The 27,716-nt window shown below is 48.6% G+C and overlaps 1 protein-coding gene across 2 annotated transcripts in view; it reads right to left on the bottom strand.

Moving 5' to 3' along the window:
• The window catches only part of LOC121459744 (actin filament-associated protein 1), a 116,260-nt gene that overhangs the window by 56,402 nt on the left and 32,142 nt on the right, over positions 1-27,716 (bottom strand). For both annotated transcript variants that reach the window (XM_041669726.1, XM_041669727.1), the window contains exons 2-6: positions 16,048-16,179; positions 15,603-15,697; positions 7,417-7,525; positions 2,843-3,054; positions 167-346 (exon numbers count right to left, since the gene is read on the bottom strand). In XM_041669726.1, the coding sequence (XP_041525660.1) occupies positions 167-346; positions 2,843-3,054; positions 7,417-7,525; positions 15,603-15,697; positions 16,048-16,177 (726 nt within the window). In that variant the 5' untranslated portion in view covers positions 16,178-16,179. The remainder of the gene's footprint in view (positions 1-166; positions 347-2,842; positions 3,055-7,416; positions 7,526-15,602; positions 15,698-16,047; positions 16,180-27,716) is intronic.

Raw genomic sequence — 27,716 nt, 5'->3', positions numbered from 1 at the left:
TTCGTGTGTGTGTACAAGATTAAAATGTAATTTAATTTTTTTTAAAAAAAGGCAAAACTCCCAGGTGAATCTATCTGTGTTTTTAACTAATTATCTATCAAATGAACTAGAGCCCATGAAGAGGTCTGGAAGTAAAAGGGGCTCGGTGTCATGGCAGCTGGCCTACCTTCAGCCACTGCTCAGCCTGCTCCTTGCTCTGGACGGCGAGAACCAGTGGGTCGGTGCCTTGCTGGGTGATTTTCAGCTCATGCTTCTTCTTCTTGCTGTCTCTCGGAATATAGGTGATGCTGCAGCCTTGAAGCGGCAGCTCCATCTGGGGCTGCTGGTCCTTGGAACTTTTATAGCACTGCAGGAAACACAACAGACCAATTAATGCAATGAGGACACGCTACCAGAAACAATGATGAAAGTCAGCACAACCAAACCTGCAGTGCTGGCCAGGGTTCAGGAGGCAATGGGACAGAAGGATGACGCAGCAGCCAGCTGGCAGGTGTAACATGGACAATCCGCTGCCTACCCACTCCTCCTGCATCTGGCACACACAGGTGTGTGTTCATTCAGCTGAGGTCTATGAAGCATCTAGGCCATTACTGAGAAGACATTGATCTGGCCCGTGTTCTATATATTAAAGCATCTTCATAAAATCACACTTATTTTTATGTGAATATGAGATTATATATAAAAAGACTATTAGATCTATTGCAACTGCAGAGACCTACTATGGGCAGCTACTGCAATGACGAAGATGCTTAGAGCTGGAGCCATGGCTCAGCCCTGAAGAACTCACACTGCCCTTGTTGAGAACCTAAGCTTGGTTCCCAACATCAGTTGGCTCACAACCACCTGTTACTCTAGAACTGTCTAGAGATCCTGGAAGAGGCAAGCCCAGGCTTCCTCCAGACAAGACTCTTCCAGGGCTGCCACTAAGAGCCTGAGGAAGGGTGAACAGGCAAGACTCGGTTCAAGTGAATTGCATGGGGAGCCCACAGGCCCTGGAGCTGGAAGGCCATACTGGGTGTGCCCTGAGAGGCTGACCTTGACTCTCTCAGCACTAGATACTGGCAGGCCCTGGAGAAGAAGGGTGACTTGGTCTCAGAGTCCCCTCAATGGAGGCAGCTCTCCCAGGGCTATCCATCAGCTATGGAATGGGTGCTTCAGTCTTGGGCAACTGCCTGGGTGGGTGCAAATTTGTCTGGTCATGGAAATAAAGGCCTAGAGATGGAGTCGATAAGGTTGGTAGCAGAGGTTCTTGGGACAGGATGGTCACAGGAGGCCAGGCAGGATGCTCAAGGAAGAAAAAGCGAGCTTTCTCTCACCTGAATAGTAAAGTCATGGTTTATTTATGAAGGAAAATAACACACATACACACACACACACACCACCACCACCACCACCACCACCACCACCAACAACAACAACAACAACAACAACAACAACAACAACAACTTTAAGTCAAGTGTGGGAGTGCTTGCCTATAATCTATCTCATCGTTCAGGAGATGGAAGAGGGAGGACTGAGAGCTCAAGGCTAGCCCAGGCTACATAATGAGTTTGAGGTTGACCTGAACTACATAGCAAGACTCTGTCAAAACAAAGCCAAAATCAAATAAAAAGCCAAGTTTCATCTTGCATTTTATCTCGCATGGTGTCCTCATTTTCTATTTATTTCTTCGACAATTAAGCTGTAGAAGTTATAACCATCATGGGGCAGAGAGAGGATCTCAGAGGAGGTCAAATTGCAGAAAAAAAGCAGGGGAGGAGGAAAACAGCAAATGGGTGTGGGACAGGGACCAGGAACCTGGGCCCCAAAACGCTGACCCTGCATCAGCCCTGAGGCTGCCTACATGGGGAATGCAACTTCTCTTTCACATGAGAGCTGAATTCATTTGAAAATGTTTTATATAGCATGTCACCATCTTGCAGCTATTGCATCAGATTATAAATAAGGGCTGTGTTAATATTTTCATGCTTTAAAATCCCCAATGGCATCATTTTTGGCATATCCTATGTTTGGAAGAAATTCAGGCCACACATGTGGAAAAAATATGCACTTTGTTTTAAAAAGCTGAGCAAAAACATGAAGCACATACCCTGCCCTCAGAGCCTACGCAAGTAAGACACCCATAATTCACCATGGTCTCTGTTACAGTGTTATCTGCTCCACTAAATGTGCGGAAACAGAAACTCAGATTTTCTGCTTTAATGACTCACTTTTGAGCAATTGCTTCCTGAGATTAATTTGAAGACAAAAGGCAAAAACCGTGCAGTAAAGCCCCTGACCTAGTGACCAGTCATGGTTTCTAAAGGAAGGGGGGGAGGGGGGGGAGGGTTGCAGGAACGCAGTCTCCAAGGCTGCTCTTTCTTGGAGATCCCTAGGGGACAGCACGTGTGGCCAGAGTTCTGTGCCTTCCCCACCCTGCTTCTGGACTTACTCCACCTTCCTGTTTGCCTCAAAAACAAAACAAAAGGAAAAACTTCTTTTGGCTTTCCAAAAGAATGTCCTTTCCCTCTGCCTTCCCCTAGGCGCCTCCACAGGCTCCAGGCCTCTGCTGTGACCTGGCTGGGAGGAATTTACTGACTCACTACAAATGAGAAAGTCTATCTTGCAGCTTCTGGCAAGTCTCAACACTGCTCATTTCCACTGACACAAGCCACAGGCCCAGCGGGATGGGAAGGACTTGGGTGTGGGGCAACCATGAGCCCTCCCTGCAGAGGTGCCAGCCTGGCTGGGCTGGGCCCTGCCCCTGGTGCTTGCCTCCCCTGTGGTAGCATCTGCATGCACCAGCTGCCATCCTGTACTTCAGGAAATACTGTCAATGGCACAGCCCCGCTGGGCTCCTCACCAGCAGCTTGGTGTCCTTGATGACACAGAGTAGCTTGGTCCACTGGCCAAACCGTTTCTTGCGCAGCAGGAAGGCGCAGATCTTGGCGTCTTTAACCAGGTCCATAGAGGCCTCCTCCGAAGGCCACTGGTGCCTGGTTTTCTTCCCTTTTCCGTCTTCTTCCTCTTCATCATACGACTCATAGGAACTGCTCATGGCATCAGAGTCATAATCTATAGGAGAAAAGGGCAGAGGTGAGGGGCAGACCTCACAACTCACCTCACGTGGACACATTTCCAACGCCTGTGAACTCCAGTGAGACGAATTTTCTCCCTGAGAATGAAAACTCCAAGACCCAGACAGTGGAAACTCAAGAAAATGCTTCAAATGCAATCACTAAACATGGAGATTTATTTTTAAAATCTCTAGACTTTCACATAGACAGGATGATGTCATGCTGATGGCAGCATTAGCTACACTCTGCTTCGGGTGGCCACTCGGGAACCTTGTCCATATAGGGTCTCTACTCTTTATCTGGCCTGTATTAAATATGCCCCAAGTCTGCCTGCTGACACTTCTACCCACAGACCCAGAACACTCAGGATCCACCAGAGGGTCACCTTGGAGCTGGGGTGGGATTTGTCCCATCTTTCTGACAGCATGCCCTTCACACAAGGACACATCAGCTCAGATTACAGTTTCTCCACACACCTCCTGCTCTCTCTTCCCTTGGGCTCTCTGCATAGACCACAAGCCGCCCCCATCTCCTCTCTCTCTGCTGACATAACGTGTGCTCATGTACTAGTATGGAGCTCAAAGTTTCTCCCAGAGAACACTCCTTGATATCAAAGGCCACATCATGGGCTCAAGGGTGATTCTCTGGTACTCGTGTGCTGAGGTCTGCAGGCTAACATGGCTGCATATGGAGATAGGGTTTTGGGGTTATACTTAAGATAAAATCTATTACCAAGTGGCTACGACCATACATGTGGAGTCCTAATTCCATGGGAGTGGTGAGAGAGGAGGGCAAGGGAAAGAGGGGAGGGAGAAGCGAGAAAGACAGAAAGAGGGACACTATCAAGACAGGACTGAGGACACAGCCAGAAGGATCTGAGATAGATCACCTGTACGATAAACTAAGAATTTCAGCATCCCACCCTCCAGGGACTGAGGTGATCTGTGGCAGCAGCCTGAACAGGCCAATGTAACACCCGACATAACACCAACATAACCATGAGACCCTTGTGACACCGCACACAGCCTAGCAGACTCCTCACGGTGCACACAGTCAGCCGTCCAGGTCAGGCTGTGAGCCTGGGGAAGTGAGACCATCTTGTCGCATGTGACAGCTAGGTGCACAGTCAGAGGTTCAAGCACACGTGCAGATCCTTCAGAGGGACAGTCGCACACTCAGGCCTGAGGTAGGCTGGGGTAGAAGTGGTACACATACACATCACCTGGGGAGTGGTAGCAGGCCCGAGTGTAGGGAAGGGACTATAAAGAGGATGCGAGACCACATGGTCTGAGAAGTGCCAAGGATACAGAAAGGAGGGTTTCAGTTTGTACACAACAGGCACAGAATGATAAACAGACCAGTTACCCCTGCTACCCTCAGAGCAGCAGCCTTTCTCTTTCATCTCTCCCCTCCTACACACCAGCTCCCAATGTCTGCATCTGCCCAACACCCCCTCTTTACATGGTGGCCATGTAAAGGAACATATCAATCTTCATTTTTATTAAAATTAAGGAATTAAGCCTTGAACACCCTCCCCCATTTTTACATACAGTTCAATGGCCCAAAGCCTACGACTGTGTGGGCATTGTACAGCAGGGCAGAGACAGAACATGGTCTCTGTCCCCAGTATGATGGAGGAGAGAATACCGCCTAGAGAGGCCCATGCTGTCAGATACAGGGAACTAAGAGTCAGATATATCAGACATTGGGAGAACAAGATTGTCACCCAGCCCCCGGAGAAGCTCCTGGTAGTCAGCCAGAAGTCTGAGGAAAGTGCCAGAAGCAAATGCACCCTGGGAAACAGCACAGTTTCCAGAGCATGTGGCTACTTGGTGTTGGCAATGGTGTGGAAGCCCTTGAGCAGCACGGGGCCGGTGGCGGTGGGCAGGACTGTTAGTCTGTGCTGCAACCCACCCTAGGAGCCTCACAAAGACAATTTGCTTTAGGGCGGAGTGTTGGGTGAACATGGACATTTAAAAAGTTTTAAGCAATTATTCTGCTTATTTATTGTGGAGACCCATATGCCATGGTACACATGTGGAGGTCTGAATTGGGGAATTCATTCTCTCTTTCCGCCATGTGGGTCCTGGGGATCAAACTCAGGTCATCAGATTGGAGGGCAGGTACCCTCCGTCAACCTTTTTATACTCTTTTCAATAAGTAAGTATATAACAATGAAAGGAGTTTTAGAGATGAGCGTAGGAACATAGGGTGTCACAGCTTGAAGCAGAATCAAGAGGAGGTAGAGGCATAAGAGGTCACACAGTCTTGCATGGGCCAATCAAGACCAGCAGTGGACACGGCCAGGCTTCTAGTCAAGAAGAATCATTCTCACACGTGTTGAAGAGCATGGGGTTCTCAGGGTTCACCTCAATTCCTAGAGCACCAGAGCTCAGCAAACATGCAGAGAACAGACAGTGGGTACTAGGAGATAGGTAAGTCAGCTCTGAGTGAAAGCCGGCTGAGCTCACTCGCTCAACCTGGGGCAGCACAGGAGGAGGCGAGCAGGGCTTCCTCTTCCTGATGACCAGCCCACCAGACTGGCCCAGTAGACTTCCCCAGGACTGTTCCCCTGCTATGGCATGTATGGGGTCACTCCCTCAAGAACCTCTGTAAGGCCTTCCTAACACTCCTTCTCTAATGGAATCGCAGCAGACACAGGCTCAGCCACCTGCCTCCCAGTCCCTACTTTACAGGAAAAGCACAGCCCCTGTGCCTCCCTGCTGAGGCCACATCACAAGTCACTGGTAACACTGAGGTGAGACACTTGCTCAAAGGGACACAGGATGACTCTGGTCACTGCGGCTTCCCCTGGTTTGCGGGCTCTGCTGTTGCACTGTCTTCTGGTACTGGCAGCACAAGTGTTTTGTCACAGCAACCTAGGAAGGGCTTCCCTACAGCACAGGCTACAGGCAGCTTCTCAGGGCAAAACTCCACAGGCCTCCAGGCAAAAGAACACTTTGTCTGTAGCATCCAAGGTGTGGAAGGCAGGGAGGTGGGGAAGGCTGGGAAATGCCCTCATAGAAGAAAGAAGTCCAAGACAGGAAAAACTTCCCTTTCATGTCTGCCAATAAACCTAGTGTCATCACAGTGGATGCTCAGAATCACCTGAATACATTCTGTCAAATTTTTTTATTTTCTATTTATTTATTAATTGGTTGGTTGCTGTTGTTTTGTTTTGTTTTTGAGACAGGGTTTCTCTGTAATCTCCCTGGCTGTCCTGGAACTCACTGTAGAACAGGCTGGCCTTGAACTCACGGAGATCCACCTGCCTCTGCCTCCTCCGTGCTGGGATTAAAGGTGTGTAGGTCACCACACCCTGTACCAAGCACTTTTTTTAAATAAAGGAGAAACTACAGCCTGTAAACTTCCAGGTGCCGGAGTCTACAGTAACCACCCTGCAGATCAGAGCAACCCTCTGGTTTCCAGGAGCGCCCAGTGGTCATGGTGTACACAGTGCAGGGGCAAGGGTCTGGGCTGGATGGAAAGGCACTTGTCCTCAGGCGGCACCCAGGCTGCTCTTGCGCTGGCTGCTTTCCCTTCCTGAGCCCCCAGCACTGTCACTGTCCGACATCTCAGTACATGCTGCTTTACTGAAACGTATCACCAAAGAAGAAAGGAAGAGAAAAGTGCCAAGTTTCTATGCAGCAGAGGCTTCAGGTAAGGTCACATGATTTCACAGGAAGACAGAAGAGGGGAGAAAACACGGCATGGCCTATTAATGCTCTGGAGACCTCACGACCCCAATCAGTAACCACTCTTTTTCCTACATAATCCATCTGTTCCCTGAGCACACACTGAGATGCTCCACCCAGCACCCTGCTGAGAGGGCACTAGTACCTGACACTCAGAGGAGAGGACAGCATTAGTAATGACACCTGAATTCCAGGGGTGTTAGAGAAGGTGCCAGTGTGCGTCTGGGTTTAAAAGGAAGACTACTGAGGTCGGCATCAGGAGCCTGAGGACCATGACTTCAACAAAAATTGTCCAGTAAAACCTGCTCGATTCATCACAAAAGAAGAGCCTGCACCCAACAGGCAGCCTGGGAGAAACCTCGGCCTGCAGGGCTGTGCTTTGTGAGGACCAAAAGAGGCCAGGGTGGGGCACAAAGGAATGTGCCACAGAACCGCTTCTCTCCCAACCTCAGGGAACCTCGTCAGCCCACACCTGGCTCTGTGGCACAAGGCACCTCTGAGCCTGACTAACCACAAGCTATATTCATTGCCTTCCTTAGGTCCCAGATCTATCGCGCCCACATTTCTGTGGTGATGTTTAACCCTGTCTCCTCCACGCCCAGTGCCTTGGCTCACCACCACTCCTGTGAATGAAGGGACCACCCTGGCGGGTGGCTGCCACTCACTTGAGGTGATGTATTCTGGAGCTTTTCCAGGACTCAACGGCACGGCTTCCTCATAGTAACCCTCTGGCAGAGAGGACGTTGGTAATGGCGGAGGCCCGCTGTCAGGAGGCTGAGGGCGAAAGGAAAACCATGCTGGATTAGGATGGCTGCTGAAAGCGATCCAGTATCTCCTCTAGAGAGAAGTTCAAGGTCACCAGGACCTGCACCACTTTTCCTCCTCATGTCCATCCCCCAGCCTCACCCTGGCTGGTCACAGATCACTCAGCTTCCACCAGTACCTGAAGGGAGTCCCACCTTCACCAGAGCACATTTCACCTGACTACTACTGGCACACAGTAAGCCATCAGAAGCCTGCCCCCAAATCCATCTTGGCTGACTGACACTTGCCCTCTCCAGCTGAGACAGGATCTATGTATTCCTCTTCACCCTCATAATGCCTGCCAGACACTCCATGGCTGAGTGCCCCCACAGACAGCACCAAACACAGAGGAAGTGTGTGCCCATTCCCAGGGCTCCTCTCAGGTTGGGCAATGGGGCGAAAGCAGTGCGGGTCCTGAAGCACCCCCCACCTGCCACTCTCTGGAGGCAGCGTCTGTTCTTTACTTAAACCATCCCATCAGAATTCCCTACGAGCTCTGGCTGTTCCACTATCCGCACCACAACTTTAGACCATCGAAGAGCTAGGAGTTTCTTAGCCCAAACCAGATCCTACCAGCCTGCAAGATGCACCCCAGATCCTCTCTTCCCGAACTTTCCCAGTCACTAATCCATGCCAGCCCCTTCTCTGCACATCCATGGGACACTGCTGATCCTCGCTCTTGTTGGTCCTTCTACCAAGAGAAAAAGACAGACGGAAAGAGGTCTGGTTGTCCAGGAACCATGCTCCCTGCCTGGCAATGCACTCCAGCTTGGCTGTTCACAGGTCCCAGAGGTCAGCCTGGACGGGAGCCCTGCAGGAATGCTACTGATTCGCCTCACGCTATGCGGACGCAGAGAGCAAGGCCTAGAATCTAAAGCATGCTGCTCAGAACCAGACTTGCTCCTGCCTTAGTTGGGTTTCCAGACACCCTGGCATCTGTTAAAGACCTTTTCTAACATTGCCCCTCCTCTGTGCAAAGCTGATTCACACTATCTATGTTCTGTGAACAATCAAGAAGTGGCAAGCTCCCTCCAGCTCGGACACCGCTCCACTGACATCATGGGCTTTGTTTTTATTCTTAGGTAAACCCTCCAGAATGTGACTCCATCACTTTCCACTAACTCTTAGTCTAAAAAATCCTTTGTGAGTGACTAATGGCTACTGCACACCCACCCTACCTCCTCCTCCTGCAGCTGGAGAGAGGAGTGATTCCCAGTTTGGCTAGCAGAATACTATTACCCAGCCACTTAGGCTTGTTCCCTGCAGAAACACCTCCAATCCCTCCTACCCCTACCTTGCTCCCTGGGTGGTCACCATCCTGCCATCTACCTACAAGCTAAAGGGCCACCTTTGTAGGCAGCTATCACTCACTGGAGGGGATTACTTCAGAGCTGTCCCAGGGCCCATGCTGGCTCACCCAAAGTCTTCCTGTCCTCCCTAGGGGACTGACCTAAGAAGGGTCCTGACATGCTGTGCTTGGCATTGGGTGAAGCTAGACATTCAGCCTGGAATACTGCAGCTGCTTCGCGCATGAGAAGGCAGGGACTCCACCTTCCTCTGAGCGTGGTCAAACCAACTGCTCATACCCCGGACTGTCTCAAAGAGCTGAGACAAACTGATGTTGGTGTGCAAACAGGTCAGACCTCCCTTCAAGGAGTGTGAGTAGGAAGGTGAGAAAGGCCGGTGTGTACTAGGTGGGGTGTGTGAACAGATGCAAACAAGCCATCGAGGTCACAGCCGTCAGAGACACACTTTAGATCTCACTGTCCCACCTCTAGAAACGCAACAGGAAGATCCTATGAGCCAGTGAGAAATAAAACGAGCTAAGAAGTTCAACAAACATTTCTGGAAAAATCTAAACAACCATCAAAGGAAGAATTCTGGCCAGTGAGATGGTCCAGCACATAAGCACACTTGGAAGGTGCCTTGGTTTGCTTCCTGTTGCATGATAAACACCATCGCCAAAAGCAGCTTAGGGAGAACAGAGCTTATTTCATTTGAAGCCTACAGTTCATCATGAAGAGAGGACAGAGCAGGAACCTGGAGACAGGAACTGATGCAGAGGCCATGGAGGAATGCTAATTACTGGCTTGTTCCTCATGGCTTGCTCAGTTTGCTTCCTTAAACTTCCCAGGGCCACCTGTCCAGGGGTGGCACCATCTGCAGAGGGTTGGAAATCTTCAACATCAATCATCAATCAGGAAAAAGGCTTAAAGGCTTGCCTACAATCTGATCTTATGGAGGCATTTTCTCAATTGAGGTTCCCTTTCCCAGATGACCACAACTTATGTCAAGTTAACCTAAATAAATAAATAAATAACAAGACAACAACAAAAACCCTAACCAGTACACTGTGCAAGCCTCAAAAGGCAAGTATGATGCCGGAAGCCCCAGAGGAAGGAGAGGACTTGCCCTCTGACCACCCAAGCATTCTGTGGCACTTTTACCACGTTCACACACAAACAATAATAATAGAGTATCTTTTCAGAAGGAATGATGCTTAGATGCACTTCCACACAACGCAGTGTGGCTAGGAGTCACTGAGCTGACAAACCCCATCAGCACTGATGAGTGGAAGAATATGGTGGCTCTGACCTCTTTCTAGATTTCTTGAGTGTTTCTCGTTAAGAAACACAAAGGCAGGTGGCTGCTCACCTAAAGTGCTAACACAAAGTTGCCTTTCTTACATGTGTCTGCATAGCTTACGTTTTTAATATAAATCTTAGCACTTTTGGCTATGTTTTTTCTGTCTTTTTTAAAATAAAATTTTTATTTGTTTATTTTATATCCTGGCTACAGTTTCCCCTCCCTCCTGTCCTCCCAGTGCCTTCCCCCCAGCACCACTCTGTTCCCACTCCGCAGTCCATTTCCCCTCTGCTTCTGTTTAGGAAAGGGCCATGTTGGATATCAACAAAACATGGCATATTGAGTTGCAGTAAGACTAAGCACCTCCCCAAGTATTAAAACTGGGCAAGGTGACCTAGTATGAGGAGTAGGGTCCCGAAAGCCAGTAAAAGAGTCAGAGGTAGTTATTCCCACTGTTAGGAGTCCAAATTATTTCATTTTCAATTATGTGTGTGTGTAAACATACATGTACCTTTGTGTGTCATGAATGTCAGTGCCTGCAGAGGGCAGAAGAGGGCATGGGACTTTGGCGCTAGAATTAGTGGTAGATGTAAGCCCCTCAGTATTCACCATCCAGATGTTGAGCAGAGAAGGGTGGGGGAGGGAGGAACTGAACCATCACACTAGGGCTGCCATGACAATAATGGACTAAACCTCTGAGCTGTACATAAGCCCCAATTAAATATTCCCCTTTATAAGAGTTGTTATGGTCATGGTGTCTCTTCACAGCAACAGAAACCCTAAAAAAACGAGCCTATGGGGGGACATTCTCATCCAGATCACAGAACCCTGCTGACCCAGCGGTGTTGTGAGGAGCAGAAGCAAAAACAGATCATCACAGAACTGACACAGGCAGCAGCCAGCACCAACACACATGGGGAATCCCTTTCCAGAGAAGTGCCTGCCCACCCAAACCTCTCAGCACTCGCAGCAAACCAAGCACAGCTAGTTAAAGAGCTGCACACCTCAGTGAGAAACAAATCCAAGAGCTGTCCAGAAAGCCCAGCTCTTCAAGGAGCTGGCTCTATTACGCTTATGTCTGCTTTGGTTTACTGTAGTTTCCCTGATGTGAGGCACTGGAATACATTCCAACTTTGCTGCACATTACATGTGTGCTCACTTGGCTTGAGAAGTCCCCACCCTCACATGGCAAGCTCAGGAGAACACCCAAGAACTCCCAGGAGCACTTGCACTGGCTGCTGAAGCATATCCATCCGGCAGAAGTCTGCAGTTCGCACGGCCTGCCCACAGTGGGCTGCAGGCATGTTTACTTGGAGGCAATTTGAGAACAAACGGACATTCCCTTGGCTTCTGAGAGCAGCATCTATGTTACAATGCTGACCCTTGGCTGGCATTAGGAAGCAAGTAATAAATAAAGGAAAGGAAGAAGCTGGGTGTAGTGGCACATACTTTTGATCCCAGCACTGGGGATGCAGAGACAGGCACAATTCTGCGAGTTTTTTTTTTCTTTTTTTTTCCTCAAGATAGGGTTTCTCTGTAGCTTTGGAGCCTATCCTGGAACTAGCTCATGTAGACCAGGCTGGCCTCAAACTCACAGAGATCCTCGTGCCTCTGCCTCCTGAGTGTTGGGATTAAAGGTGTGCGATACCACTGCCTGGCTTCAGATTTCTGTGAGTTTGAGTTCTAGGATAGCCAGGGCTACATAGTGAGAGCCTGTTTGAAAAGGAAGGGAGGGAGGATGGAGAGGGAGAGAGGAAAGAAAGAAGAAAACATAAGCTATATGCCATCTTCAAATGCTTTAATTTTAATTTACTTGAAAAACAGCAAGAGATGGTAACTGCAGAAAGCTGGCATATTAGGATGTCCCAAAGGACCAGAATTCTTATTTAAGTAGTCTTAAGTAGTAATGAACTTTGCTTCTGTTGTTGTGGTAAAATATCCTACTAGAGAACAACATGGAGAAGAATGGGTTTTCATTTGGCTTCAATTCCAGGTTCCAGTCCATCACTGGGAAAGTTGAAGTCACCTGGATGCTGCTTCTTTATGAGCATTACAACCATACATAGATCCTTCATCAAATTATCTCTCGATTGGCCCCTGCTTCTCTCTGAAACAGCCAGAGCCTCCACTGCCCACCTAACTCTTCACCACCTGCCAACCTCCCACAAGAAAGGCCCCATCAGCTCTGAGCATCCAATGGCTTTCCAGCTGAAGATTCCAGTGTTCCAGATTATTCCCTCAAAACAACATGCTCATTTTATCACAGCAACAGGTATTGATAGCAACAGGCAGAAAGCAGTATCCAACGTTACACGCCACAACAGGCAGAAGGCGATATCCAACATTACACACCACAAAAAGGCAAAAACCAGGGCACTATAGCAGTTTACGACATGGGAAAGGATTCTAACTGGTATAACTCACACACTATGCTGGGATTTATGTTCTTTTTTCCCCCTCAATGATCAGGACACATAAGCCAGAGAAACCCTTTCCCCACTACAACAGAAAGCAAACAAGGACAGACATCATGTTTCTCCTGATAAACTCACAGCTCCTGCCCATCAGCCTGCCAAGCACTGTGGCCGCCTCTGAACATTGCCCACCCAAGCCCCAGCATCTACCCACTTACACGTACTACACAGTTCTGGGTACATCTGGCTCACTCTTGGGTCTGTGCCCTCATCTGGGATCCCCTCTGCCCCATACGGTCTCCTTCCCATTGTATCCTTACCTCACAAGAGGCAAACTCTCCACAAAGTCAGTCTGTCAAGATTAGTGAGCTTGCCGAAAGCTAGCCCAAGGCAAACTGAACTGAGTTTACTGACAGACAAACTCAATTTTCACTAAACACCCTAAGAAAGGCATGTTGGAGTGTGTCTGTGAGCCCAGCATTGGGAAGCAGAGGCAGAAGGATTACAAATTCCAGTCCAGCCTGTTATAGACAGTGAATCCCAAGTCTTCCTGGGCTACAGACAGGGACCTATCTTTCAAAACCCCTCATAAAAATGTCCTAGAGTGTCTTAGCCAAGCCCTGAACTGTCATGGGTTGACACAGACATCATCCAGTTCTGCAAATGACCAGACTGATGGCCACACGATGCTAAACACTCATGGCCAGCAGACTCTTCTCTAAAGTATGTACCAAACTGTCATTGGGTGAACTGGATTGGAGGGGAAGTCCACAGAAACGCCATGGCTCAAAGTACTGACCCATCAGTGAGAACACTTCTTCTGAAACTGGCACCCAAAGGACTCCGTCCCTCCAGGAAGCCCATGGGACATGCAGTCCAGGTCAGAGCTGGACACTGCACAGGAGGAGTCATGCAGCCCCTACAGCCTCCGCCATTCTCCTGCCTGCGTCTAGGTGCACACTTTTCCCCCACAATTCTAAAATGCTCCCCAAGACACAACGTGTGACGATGGAAAGGAAGGCACGGTACGTGGGCCTGCCACAGAGTGAGTGCCACAGGCTCAAGACAAGTCTAAAGCAGAACATTTAAGCCAGAAAACAGTGGACCACTGATTTCCATCCAGCTTATATTTTGGAGAAACAAATTACCAGTAAAAAATACTAATGTTGTTGAATGAATTACTTTTGGTATATGAGTTCATGTAGCTAAAAATAGTAAATGACATAATAATAATAATAATAATAATAACAACAACAACAACAACAGAAAGTTTCTACAACAGGAAAGGAAAAGAAAGCAATAATTAAAAATAAGTTTATGGACCAGCAAGACGGCTCCACAGGTGAAGACAATACCCTCAAGCCTGATGACCAGAATTAGATCCCACATCCTGGATGGAGGAAAATGACTCCTGCAAGTTGCCCTCTGACCTCCATACCCACCCCCATGGCACACAGACGTGCTGGAGCCTATTAAGGGAACAGGTCCAAGCCTGGCAGGCTCCTCCCACCTGTGGCCCTTGGCCCATAACAGTTTCTGCTTTTCCTGCTTATCAAGTGATCTGAATAAGTCACATATCCTCAAAAACCTTCTCCAAAAAATTGGTAGTCACAGCCCTCACATGCCATAGAGCAGTGGCTCTCAACCTTCCTCATGCTGTGACCCTTTAAGATACTTTCTCATGTTGGGGTGACCCCCAAGCATAAAATTATTTTTCTACTTCATAACCGTAATTTTGATACTGTTAATGAACCATAATGCAAATTGTCTGTGTTTTCCAATGGTTTTAGGCGACCCCTGTGAAAGGGGCATCCCTTTGGGGGTTGAACAACCCACAGGTTGAGAACCACTGCTCTAAAGTGCTTTGAGAGTTTTAAGAAGCCTCACCAAGAGGGATTACATGAAATAACAGTTATCCCTTCATCTTTGGTTACCACATTCTTCCACCTTAGTTGTCTATAGCCAATCAAAAGCATTGTGTACAAAGTTCTGTAAATAACCACTAAGTTTTAAATCCCTTTTACTAGCGTACATGGTTATAATTACTGTTTATTAGTAGTATTCGTTATTGCCGTTAACATCTCACTCTGCCTAACCATAAGTTAAGCTTTTCAAATGTCTGTATAAACAGAAGTAAAGCCAGAGAAAGGAACAGCATTGTACAAGGGGCATCATGGGTCATAGCATGAGGAACAAACATGGCCGTGGAGACAGACAAGACATGATCCTGCATCTTCTGGTTCAGACCCTGCCAGAAAAAAAAAATAGATGACCTAGCCAGGCAGTAGTGGTGCACACCTTTAATTCCAGCACTCAGGCGGCAGAGGCAGGCGAATCTCTGTGAGTTTGAGGCCAGCCTGTTCTACAGGGTTCCAGGACAGTCAGAAAAGCACAAAGAAACCCTGTCTTAACCTCTATGCACCCCATAAAAACGTATGATAATCCCACACCTGACACAGCAAATGTAGAAAGAAGCAACCAAGTGACCACTTTGCCATCATTTGCTTGAAAGTCAAATTCCCCTGATTCAGCAAGCTGCAGAATATAAAGATACAGAAAGAGCTGAAGGGAGATGGCAATGGCATATGAGGACATCCCCAGTTTGGAAAAAATATATAGCAAAAAAGAGAGTCTAAACCCATTTGAAATACATAAACTCAACTGAGTGTACATTTTTGGAATGTGCACATTTTTTTTCTTGGGGGAAAAAGCAAGATTTCACCCTGGAGTACAGCAATGAATGTCAGAGGTCACACAGAAAGAGGGTGGAGTCCTTGGGCTCTCCAGGCATGGTTCTGCCTGCTGCGTCTTCTGATTCCCCTTCATCTGTCTTAACAGATCTCTAAGAACCTGTGCTTCCAGGGTTCTACAAAGAAACAAGAGCTCCTTCTCTAATCAGCAGCTACAGGACCCTGGGAACATACTCCGAAGAGCACCTCAGGCACAGAAAAGCCTTTCGCCTTCCGGCTTCCATCACAGGCCTGACAGGTACATGAGCAACCCAGGCCTCGGGGGCAGTGTGGATGGTGGGTAGGATGTCAACTCACCAGCCATGGCTGAGGGATCTCAGGCAGAGGCATCTGGGGAGGTGCTGGCAGGCTGTTGGTCTCTGCCTTCTGAGCATGGTCCTTCACTTCAAAGCCTGTAGGGATTAACAAAACCACAGATGCGGGTGAGGAGGAGGACACCAACAGTAGCCTTTCCTGAGCCCTCTAGAGAACGGTGCAAACATTTATTCTCTCTGGTCCTTTACAGTAATCCTACAAGGGGGCATCATAGTTCTCCATGTAACCGTGAAGGGTCTGCCTGTGACCAGGCCAGACAGAGAGGAAGGGGAGGGAGAGGTGGTGCAGAAGAATTTATGAAGTGGGTAGTGTCAGAGGATAAACGAAGGAAGAGAACAAATGAATACCCTTTAGAAACACGGAGGAATTAACAAGGGTTCGGAAGCCTAGGACTGGACCAAGGACACCGGCAGCCTGCAAGACTCACCCTTGGATGATGACTGTATTCGCAGCAGGATGTTGGTGAGCACGGCCTTTTTCTCTCTGACAGTTGACGTGAGGTACTCATGGTCCAGGAGCTCCAGAAAGAGACGAAGTTCAACTATTAATTCTTCCATTGCTGGAAAGAAAGGAGAGAGGAGGAAGGGCTCCTTAGGCTGAGGGTTTGCAGGTGTCATCCAGAGTGTGCGCTTCTCCCCATTGTCTCTCCTTCAGTCTGATCACCAGATGAAGCATTCTAGCACGAGAAGTGAGCTTGCTCAGCCAGGCCCACTGCAAACTCACGATCCTCTCACACAGTCCACTCATGGCTCCTTCACCCTCACTTCGAGGCAGCAAAGCTCAACTGGAGAAGAGCCAGAGCCAAAGTCAACAAATGGAGCAGCCCCAGAGTAGACATTATTCCATGTCAGTGCCTGATGCTGAATTTCAGTGCACAGAAAGAGACCAGAGTTCAAAACGTCAGTTTTCAAGTAGCCATCAGCACACAGGTTTCAACATGCAGCCCCAACTTGCTCTGCTGAGCTGCTTCCATCACCAGGACGACAGGGATGCTATACACACTACAGCAAGGATACTAGGTGTCAGGGCAGCAAAAGTTCAAGTTCGGGTGGTGAACCCCCCCCCCCATGCCAAGTCCTTCCAGCTAAAATGCTGGCAGACATTGACATTTTGCACAAGACTGGAATGCAGGGTTGTATCAGCAACTTCTAACTGATTATGTGAGCTCTAGGGCATTCCAAAACCCTTTGCAGGGTTGGCAGGCCCACAGGAGTTTCACAACTGTAAGACCCTATCTTCCTGCTGCTACAATGACAGGGCAAATAAACATAAGGGTGAAACTGCATGCATACACATGTCAAGCACTGACACGCAGCCTCAAGAACTGGCACAAAGCTTCAAGTGCTAGCACCTAAGCTCAAGTACTGGAACCTAGCCGCAAGCACTGGCACTAAGCTTCAAATGCTGGCACCTAGCCTCAAGCACCGGGCATCTAGCCTCATTAATGGCATGGTGTTCTTCACAGCTGGTGAAGGGCACTCTTAAAATATCCTTGACACTACTCAGGTAGTAAAAACCATTGCTTGTATCAAGTCTCAACCCTTGAGACTGGCCCGTTCCCCTGCTGTGGCTCAGGAAGCCCTTCTGGAGATGGCAGCATGCTGGTCTGGAGAAGAAACGACAGAGCCTGGAGCCACCTGTGTTACCTGACTTGAACAAATAACGGGCCAGCTACAACTATTCATTCACACTTTCTTTTCGTCTCAGCCACTAGCTGAAGCCTCCTGGGTGCTAGGCAGGCACTGAGCCACCCCCAGGTCTACCCAGCCAGCACTTCGCAGACGCCTCTCACAAACAAGCTAACTGCACTCATCACTTCTGAGGAATCAGTTGATAGTTGGTTTTTTCTTTTTTTTCAATGACCTTTTTGAGGTTCCATTAGGAATTTGGAGTCTGTGTCAGCCACCGTGAATGTGACAACCCCCAAGACTTTTTCTAATAAGGTTGGAGTGACTCTGAGAAACAGAGCATGTAGGTACCGCACAATGTCACCTGCACAGCTCGGGTACTGTACAGCAAGTGTGGGCGACAGACAACCTGAAATGTAGTGACCTCACAACATCTCCTGTGGTCTAGAGCCAGATAGCATCAGAAACTCCAGTCACCAAGCTTACGGTGCAAAGAGAGCCGTCACCATTTTCTGTCAAGGTCACTGAACGCCCTCCCCCCCCCCCTTCCTGGCTATCTAGTCAATCGAGGTTACTTCCATCATTAAGATGTCTTCCCCTCAGTCTGAATATAGATGAGAATCCAGCTGTCTTCCACTGAGCCCAATGTCAAGCACACCAGCAAACAGAGTGAACAATGTCTCTTTCTGCTTGCCTTGTTCTAGTAAATGAAGATATTTTTCCTAAACCTATCTGCTATGTGTTAATATGTGTTGTTGACTAGTGTTTAATGAATTAACAAGTATCTTTAAACTGCTAGCTATGGACCAGTGACCTAGCACAGTGGGCAAAGCCTCATCACCTGCTGAGACCCAGCTTATTCTTTGCTTACCTCTAGAATCCTAAAGCACAGTCCATACAGAAAGCACTGCAGGGACGGCATAGGGCAGCCACTGACAGCTCTTAGGGAAAAGGCAAGCTGTGCCTACTCAAGTCACTGTAAGGACCCTTGGCATCTTGTTCAGCTCTCAGTAAGTACTGGATATGTCTGGGTTGTCTATAAGACACCAGGGCAGAGGGGGCACAGTACTTTACAGGGACAACAGTCAGGTCTCACAGCAAAGGGAGACTGGGCTGGAAGAGTCGGGGGGCACAGTTGAAGCAAGGCCCCACTCTGACCTGGAGAGGCTGTCTGTGCACAGCAGTGAGAAGCTTGGACAATTGAGAGGTAACTCCTGGGCAAACACTGAGAATGCCTTTCTTAGAACACAGATGCTAAACACTTGCACACCTGACCACATGGCCTGCCTGGCTCACTAGGAAAGGCAACGGTTCTAGGGGGTCAGGGGGATGAGAGTGCCCATGCTTGTTGGGGCCACCTGTTGCAGTCCTGAGACAGCACAGCCTCACCATCTAGAGGTAGGAGGAGAGTCCTGGCCAAAGCCACTCAGATCCAAATAGGAGCCCAACCAAGGGTTACAGCAGGCACACTGGGAGGGGCCCTTCCAATCTTCCTTTCCTACCTTGACACTGAATTCTGCTCTCTGAAAAAGAGACATTAACTCTTTCGAGATAGCATTCAAAGAACCCTGTCACCACAACACGGAAGGTATGCCACCACAGTAACGTCCCTCAAGACCAACCCTCCCACTAAGCTTTGCTCAGCACTGTACAAATCGTTCTCCAAGACAGCGTCTGTTGGTAAGATGTTCAGCTTGCCAGTCCTAGCTCGCTTTCTATTGTGAGCAACACCATGACCAAAAGCATGGAGAGGAAAGGGTTTATTTTATCTTATGCCTTTCAGTCCATCACCAAGGGAAACCAAGGCAAGAACTGAAGAGAAACCATGGAGGAACACTGCTTACAGGCTCTCTCTCTCTCTTTCTCTCTCTCTCTCTAGCTTACTCAGCTACTTTTCTTATACAGCCCAGGTTCACTTGCCAAGGAATGGAAACCCCCACCTTGCATAAATAGCCCTACCTAGGAATGGCACCTCCCATGGTGGACTGGGCCCTCCCACCTCAAGTAGCAATTAAGGAAATGCATCATAGACTCAGTCAAGGGCCAATCTGATCTGAGCAATTAATTCTTCAGTTGAGAGTGTTTCGAGGACTGAAAGCCTTGCTCAAGGCTGCAGTCCACTCTTCCTGCTGGACCCTGGCCCGAGGACTGCACACACACTAACTAGTGGTCTCCTAAGACCTGAGCATTTTTCAAGCTCTTTCCTCAAGGGTCCCTCGTGATCTTATCATCTCCAAAACAGGTGGCAGAGATAAGATTAAAAGCAGCCTGTGACTGGCCTGTGGCACAGGCTGAGGAGGCTCTGCAGAGTGAGACACTTTGTCAGACAATCCAGTCCTGAAACCCAGCGCCCTATGCTAGATGAAATGGCAGTCACTGAACACAGACGGGGGCCAGGGATTTAAGAACTGCCAAACTCCCCACAAAAATTCCCCCCAAAATACCCTCATTCCAGTCTACTTGACACTGTACCAAGGGGCTCATAGTCTGTCTCTTCCCCAAGGCAGGGGGAGATGTGAGCCAGGAGCCTCAGGGAGCCTCTCTTTGCAGGAATGTCTAGCATGATGGCTGACTGGTACCTGCTCTGTGTGCTAGGTCAATTCCCTAGTGAATTTCTCATCTCCTTGACAGGCAGGGTCCCTGAGATGTGTCTTAAAGAGAAAATTGCCGAGGGAAAAATATGCTATCCCTTAATAGCAACTGTGGCTTCTGTGAAATCTTTAGAACTGAAGAGAAGCGTGGCAGGAGGCCAACTGGGACACAGCCCTTCCCTTGGGCAGTTCACACCTGGCAGGGCCTCTTCTGCTGAAGCGCATTCTCAGCGTGTGCTGAAGGGACCCAGCTCTCCAGTGGCAGGGAAGGGAAGCAGCCACCACCCGAGTGTGGCCAAGCATATTTTCCCTTATAGGGTTACAGTTCAGACTCCTCCAACAGCTTCTTCCAAACATTTCCCCAGGCCTCAGCATAATCTAAGGAGGCTGCTTACAGGTTGGCCTTGAGCTCCAAGTAGTAGCGGCCGAGCTTTAAGTTTCCCTTGGCTGGAAGACAGCATCTGATGATCTTTAATAATTGAGATGACAGCCATCTGAATGCCTGAGTGATTGTGGACGAGAGTCACTAAACCTCTTTCCTTTCCGTTCGCTAATCTGTAATGTCGGAATCTCAAGAGTCAGCTGCCCAGCCATGCTGGCTGGGAAGATCCCAGAGGCTGCTGGGAAGATCCTCAGTCCAGATACTGTTGGGAATGGAACCTGAAGCTCTCCTTAGCTCGTGTGTGAACAGAACCATGACAATGTGCTCAGCTTCGGGTAGATGCTGCAATAATTTTGGCCCTATCATCCATGTTGGAAGAAAGTCTATTTGTAGGAGCATGGTTATGGCTCTGGGCATTGTCCTTGGCGGGTGAGCAAGTTAGATCCAGGTCAGACAAAGTTCCCAAGGACTGGTGTGAAAATCCCCAGGACCCAGCCTTTCCAGGAAGTATTATAATTCTTAAGAGAAGTCCTAAGAGACAATACCCTTCCACTGGTTTGTAGAAAACTAAGACAGCCAGGATCTGAATGTGATTTCTGCTCACTATAGTGCAAGTCAGCTCACAGTAGCACAGGGGAGGACTGTCTGATTCATATGGAGAGGCACACGGAGCTCACAGGTCACTCAGGGGAGTGCAGACACGACATGGGAAGCATGGTATCCCCACCCCGCTTACATCTGTCCAGTTTAATCCACTCAGTTTAATTAACTAGTTCTCAAACACTATGCTCACAAGGTTGTATTCAAAATTGAAAGACCAACCAGATGCAGTCCTGGGTATCCACGCTCCCACAGTCCAGAGCCAAGCACAGCACAGGGAACCATAGCACCAGGAACAGGAGTGGCAGAGGGTTTAGAAAAAGTGGTTTTGATTTCTCTCCATTTTGAAAAGATAATTCCAGAATGAGGACTGAGGCTGTGCAGTGCTGGTGAAAGGTTAGAATGTGAATAGGCACAGCCAGATGAGGGGCGAGGTAACTACTGAGAGCGACCTAAGGACAGAACGGAGTGCTATGCTGCTTTTCATTTCCGTTTTCATGCATGTGCATGCTTGCATGTATGTGGGCACACATGTCTGGGCACATGTACATGTATGGTTTATGGAGGTTGATGTTCATTCTTATCCTTGATCTCTCTTCCAACTTATTCATGGAGGCAGGATCTGTTAATCAGATCAGGATCTTACTCATCTTATCTCTCTAGCTATATACTCTGAGCACCCGTTCTCTGTCTTCCCAGGCTAGAACAAAAGATGGCTGCCACACACATCCAGACTTTACGTGGGTTCTGGGGATCCAAACTCAGGTTCTCATGTTTGTGGGGCAAGAGCTTTAACCACTGAGCCATCTCCACAGCATGGGAAGGGCATATTTATGCTCTATTCGTTATAAGAAAATGTGACCATTACAGAACTAGAAACTCACTGCAAAGATGTCTGGGTACCAAAGCAAGGTGGACAGTATACAATCCCATACACTCAAGTGAAGAAACAAGCAAACATCACACACACACACTCACACACACACACACACACACACACACACAGAGAGAGAGAGAGAGAGAGAGAGAGAGAGAGAGAGAGAGAGTCAGAATTGTGACTACTATAATAAAGCAAGTGGGCCAGAATGTTTTGTGTCATCATCTTTGGCTAACACTGTTATAGTTGGATTTATTGTTATACTATTTGTTCCCATGCAATTAAAAACAGTTATTAATTTCAGGAAAACTTTGATTTAATGGGAAAACTTTGAATTTCCAAAAACAAAGTTATGACCATAAGAATTAAGTTGTTCACTATAAAGTGTTTATACTATGAGTCACCTAAGTGCACCAAGAACTTCAAATCAAATCACTCAGATCAGTCAAGGATCTCTTGTAGACTCTCTCCCACAGCCTAAGTAAGCTCAGGTCCCATCTAATCTCGCATGGTCACTCAGTGGGTCCTGAGCCCCCGTCTTTCCAGGATCAGCAAAGAAGGAACATAACAGACCAGGCAGTGGACCGAGACAAGATGGGGAGGGCATCAGTTACAGATTCCCTAAGAGATGAGCCAGAAAACGGGCATTGTGAACCACAGCACGCAGGGAATACGGATCTCCTCTAGTGAACCCTGTCAGTCATAGCAAAGCCCCCACAACCTCTCCCATCTGCACATCACTTCAGCAAAGACTAAAGAGGGAAACGTAAAACACCTAGGAGAAAACATTTAGAATTTTACAGTAGCCTCAGATTTCCAAGAACACCAAAAGTATCAAAATATATTTAAAAAACAAAATTTTTGAAAAAAAAACATTTTTTTTCAAATGAGAGACCACATAGAAGAGACGTGCCTGACAAAGTGTTTCCGCCACTACACTGAACACCAAGCACGTACAAAGGCAAACAGTCCAGCAATGAGCAGGCCAAGGAGTGAGACATTTTTCCATTAAAGCTGCAAAAGGCCTCTGAGTGTGTAGGAAGGTGCTGCAGTCCCTCATCGCAAATGCACAAACCAAATCACCGTGTATTCCTATAGTTACCAGCCAACTAAAGTTTAAATGACAGAAACACATTCCCCCAGTGGGGACAGGGAATCTTTCTTACTCCACTCCTAACCCTCAGAGGACAGTGTGACAGCATCCTAAAGTTAAAGATGCCCCCACTTGTGCCCAGGAACCCATGCCCAGGGACTTACACAAGACACATTACTGTACACATTCACACAACAATGTTGGCAACTTTATCCAAAACAGCCAAAAACCAAGTCCAACCTAAAGGACAATTAACAAGGCCCAAGGCCTCGTTAAACTACATTCAGTCCAGAATTACCCTCAGCAATAAAAAAAAAAAAAAAGTACACACATAAAACCCAGGTAAATAAACCAGGCGGTGGTGATGCACTTGGGAGGCAGAGACAGGTGGATCTCTGTGAGCTTGAGACCAGCTTGGTCTGTGAAATGAGTTTAAGGACAGACAAGGTTAAAGAGAAACCCTGATTCAAAAAACCCACAAAATACATAATACATCTACATACATACATACATATGTACATACATAAAACCCAGTTAAATCTCTCAAAAGAGCTACATGAAGGGAACACCCACCCATAAAATGAAATCCCAGTAAACACAATCCCAGACTCAGCCACTGCACCTGGCCACAGAGCCAGTCAGGGCTTCCCAGACCTAGGTGTAGGAGGTTGGCCAGGTGACTCCAGGGCTGATGATGAGTTCTGAACTCAGACTGAGGTTCTGTGAGCAGCAGAGATCTGGAGAAACCCAACAGGCCAAGGTATCCAGGTAAAACAGGAAACACTGTCCTATCTGGTAATATGAGATCTGCATAAATATAATTTTAAGAAAGGGCTACTGGCTGACAGCAATAAATGGATTAGGAACAGGGATGGGGAGCTTAGTTGGCTTCCCACAGGAAGAAGGCAGGCTCTGCTGCAGGTACCAGAGGGAGAAAACACACACTCAAACACAAAGGAAAGCATGGAGCCAAAAAAAGAGGAGTGAGTGGACTTTCTCATCTTGTGGGTGAGGAAAACGAGTTTTAAGAGAGGCAAAGAGCTCGCACAGATTGAAAGAACAGAAACCATCAGGTCATACCAGTTCTGTCTTCATCCAAAGATTCCAAGACCCTGATGAAATGCAGCTGGCCTCGTAGGGGAAGAGGCAGGAATGCACAAAGCATTGGCCCACGGGGCACAACATTTGGAGAGAGGCATGACTGCCTAGCCTGGGCATGGTGCATGGTACAAAGGTCAGGTGTTAGGGAATGACATCCTTTGTGGTTCTCTCGAATCCCATTGACAAGCTTCCTTCACAGTAACAAGGCTTCTAAGTCACAGGGACAACCAGGAGGTGTGTCCTATGCACACCGCTCTGGTTGTAACTAAGCAGACACGATCGCCTAGGGATGAAAGCCATGTGCAAAGGCACAAGGCCCAACACAATACATAAAGATTACTCACACTCAATATCCCTGCAAGGACAGGGCACACGGGCACAATCGACCTGGCACCACCTCTAAACAGAGGAACAATCACACCGAAAGCCACTCAGGAGAAAGAAACAAACAACCATGCACCCTGCAAGCCTGTGCCACAGCCACTGAACTAAGCCCATACTACAGCTGGCACCACCTGACCACGGGGACAGCAGGCTCTACGCAGGAGGGACACTGGCTGGCAACTTCCACAGACCTTCTGCTGCCTCCAAGGGAGACATCCAGATCCATGAGGACCTCCAGACAGCTAACCAGTTCTAGCCTGATCATGTGACTCTTCACTGCTTTATTAAATAAAAAGCCTACCCTAATTGAGTTCTTAAAGCTACAACTTTGGGGACTGGCGAGATGGCTCAGCGAGTATAGGCATCTGTCACCAGGCTTAACGACCTAAGTTCCATCCCCAGGACCCAAATGTGGAGGTCGGAAACTAACTGCTGTGAGTTGTCCCGTTCTCCTCACACATATGCAGCACACACACCCCTCCCGCTCACACGCACAGAAAATAAACGAATAAAAATACAGTTCACAAAAACTACAACAGAGGACGCGAGGGATACAGTGGAAGCAGAGTCTTCCAGAACCCTGAGACAGCATCCTGCTAAGCAAGCCTCTGTCACCTCAAACTCCCTCTACTATTTCCTGCCACATTTCCTGCACCCACCCCAGTCAGCCTTCCAGTTCAGAAGGCGGGAGAGGGCCACACAGTACTCTCTAGATGACAGAAGGAGAGAAGGCACAATCACAGCCCAGGAAGGCCTCCACATCGTCTCACAGACACCTTCCACAACCCAGGAAAACAAACGCATCAAGGGGTCACAAGGTCTGCCAGTAACGCCACAGGAGGTGACAGGACACAGGCTTTCTCTAATATATCTGACGAGGACACGCCTCTTTGCACTTTTTTGCCCTGATTTTGAGGGATGTTTAAGGGTGCAAGGATCAGCGATGGATAGAGGACGACTCACACTCCCTGTCTTTGCAGGAAGAGGGGAGATGAGCCTAAAGGCCCTGGCAACCCCTTCTATCTATCAATGACACCCGATCGTGTTGGGAAAACACCAGCTGCCTCCTGAGCTCTGTGCGGGCTCAATCACACTTCCACAGTAGGAAAGCCAAGGCAAAGGCATGGGCAGCACAACCCCTAAGAAGGGCAGACCTGCAGCAGAAGATAAGGGACCTTCCGAGTGCCACCTCCCCCTCCGTTCCACACCCACCCAGTCAGCGGAATATTCCACCAATCTCAGAACTGCTGGGTTTTCTGCAAACCAGGAAAAGAGCCTATACCACATCAAAGTTCCCTGCATATGTTCTGGGTTCACGGAAATAAACTCCGAAAGGGAAGGCCTGAAACCCAAGACAAAGCACATTATCCTAACACCGTGGAAGCACTGGGAAGGGGGCACAGAAGCAAAGAGAAACGCGGCCCCACGAGGCACTGGGAAGCGTGGCCAGTGATACCAAAGTCCACCCTCATATCCCTCAGGAGCTTTCTCACTGGCCCCTGCAGCTCAGCTGTCCACAGAGACTGCAGTTGAGCTCCTGCATCCTTCCGGCCCTTTCATTGGTCATCAGAAGGTGCTGAGCCCAGGGGCTGTGTCATCAGCTCTCTTCTGAGAACCAGAAGGAAGAGCCTGGGGCTCCTGACAGCAGGCGTGAGACAGCCTTAAAGCTCCAAGGAGGATGGGCCATGGCTCTCCTGGGAGTGGAGGCTGAAAGCTGGCATCTGTCTCTCCTCCTGGATCCCAGGCAGATGGCTTTCCCCCCTGAGTGTGGGAACAGGAGGCAGGGCGGTGGGCACCTCGCTCTGGGTAACATATGCCAGGGTGTTAATGGAAGCAAATTAGAGGCAAGGCTTGTCTCATGGCTGTGCTTCAGGGACTGGAGCTACTGCATTCGCAGGATGGGTGAAAGCCAGGTTCCTCTGGGATGTGAAACTCCGGGCCCTGGAAGTCCTGCTTACAGCTCTTTGGACGTAGCCTCGAGTGTACTCTGTAAAGCTGGGGTGGCCAGAGGCTTGACTGCGGACATTATTTTGTTAAATGTCCTATGTGTAGAGCTTGGCGCTGTCTTTCGACACAAACCAGGCCTTCAGAAAATCCTGGCAACTGCCACTTTCATTCCCGGTATAATCTTCTACGCAAAAGGAAGTTTATCAAGAGTTCCTCTCCACCCACAAAGAGCAGGTGGAAAGATTAAAGAGAGATAACATGCAGCCTGCCCTCTCCACAGTCACCAGCCAGTGCTCACTGGACCATTGCTCTGGCTGCCCCTCAGAACTCACATTAGTGCCCTGTGTGCTTTACAAGGAAGCTATTCCTCCAAACATGGCTCCTTTCTAACAGGAAGGAATTGTGATGCAAAGACAGCACCACTTCAAAAGACAGGAAACTTCATAAAGTAGCCAGGCTCAACAGTGTTAGGAACATCAGTAACATATATACTATACTAATACAGATGCAACACACACACGTGTACGCGCACACACACACACCATATGCACGTGCGTTCAATACCATCTACACAATGCTGCTTCCCAGGTGTTTGCCTCAGTTTAGACCCCTGCCCTGGATTCCAGCTATTTGCAAGAACCTTCTGTGGAGGACTCAGGCATAACCACTGTGGAATGCGGTGGCAATGACTAATCACAGGTGTGAGACACCCTGGGCAGCCTGGGGCGGTGATAAAGCATTACAGAAATAGGGCCTCCAAGGGATTAGGAACTATAGGAAAAGCAGAACTTTCAAGCAAGATGCTGCCTGGTTACTCAGAGCAGGAAGTCAGTCGGTGACTGAGGCTTACCTTCACTGAGGCAAAGCAGAGCTCGGGCAGCCCAGGCCATTATCCACCCACCATCCCAACCAAAACCAGACAAGTCTCCCTAGGCACCCCTTCCAAATGCAGTCCTCCTGGCCCTTCACCATTGCCCTAAACTGGCCCACCATCTGTCTATCCCCCTCCCCACCCACATCTCTCTCTCCTCCCTCCCTCCCTCCCTCCCTCCCTCCTTTCCCCTTCTCTCAGGTCGCTCTTGCAAATGTCCTCTTTTCCTCTCACCTCTGCACTCTGGCTTCACACTCAAATACCTAAGAAAATACACACACAGAGAAAGGGCCATGTTTGGGGACCCTGGGTGAAGGGCAAACAGAAAAACCTTTGTACTCCTTTTGAGACCTTTCCAAATGTCTGAATTATGTCAAAATAAACAAAGAGGGGGAAACCCACCACCCCTCTTCATGAACCATCCTCTTCTCTCCTGGCCAGGGACTCTTCCCATTAAGACCATCCATTTTTTTCCCCATGAAACACTAAGAAGTCTTCATCTCTCACTACAGTTTGGGTAAGGTTCAAGGGTGGTCCCGGGGGCTCATGTATTAGGAACTCTGCCCTCTGCATGGCTGAGCAAATGGACCTTTATGAAGTGGAGCACAGAGAAGGTTATTTC

Source organism: Microtus oregoni, unplaced genomic scaffold (assembly GCF_018167655.1).
Source record: "Microtus oregoni isolate MIOR12 unplaced genomic scaffold, Mior012 000019F_ref0000042, whole genome shotgun sequence".
Classification (NCBI taxonomy): Eukaryota; Metazoa; Chordata; class Mammalia; order Rodentia; family Cricetidae; genus Microtus; species Microtus oregoni.
Note: the sequence above shows the minus strand (reverse complement) of the source record. Positions and strands in the feature narration are given on the sequence as shown.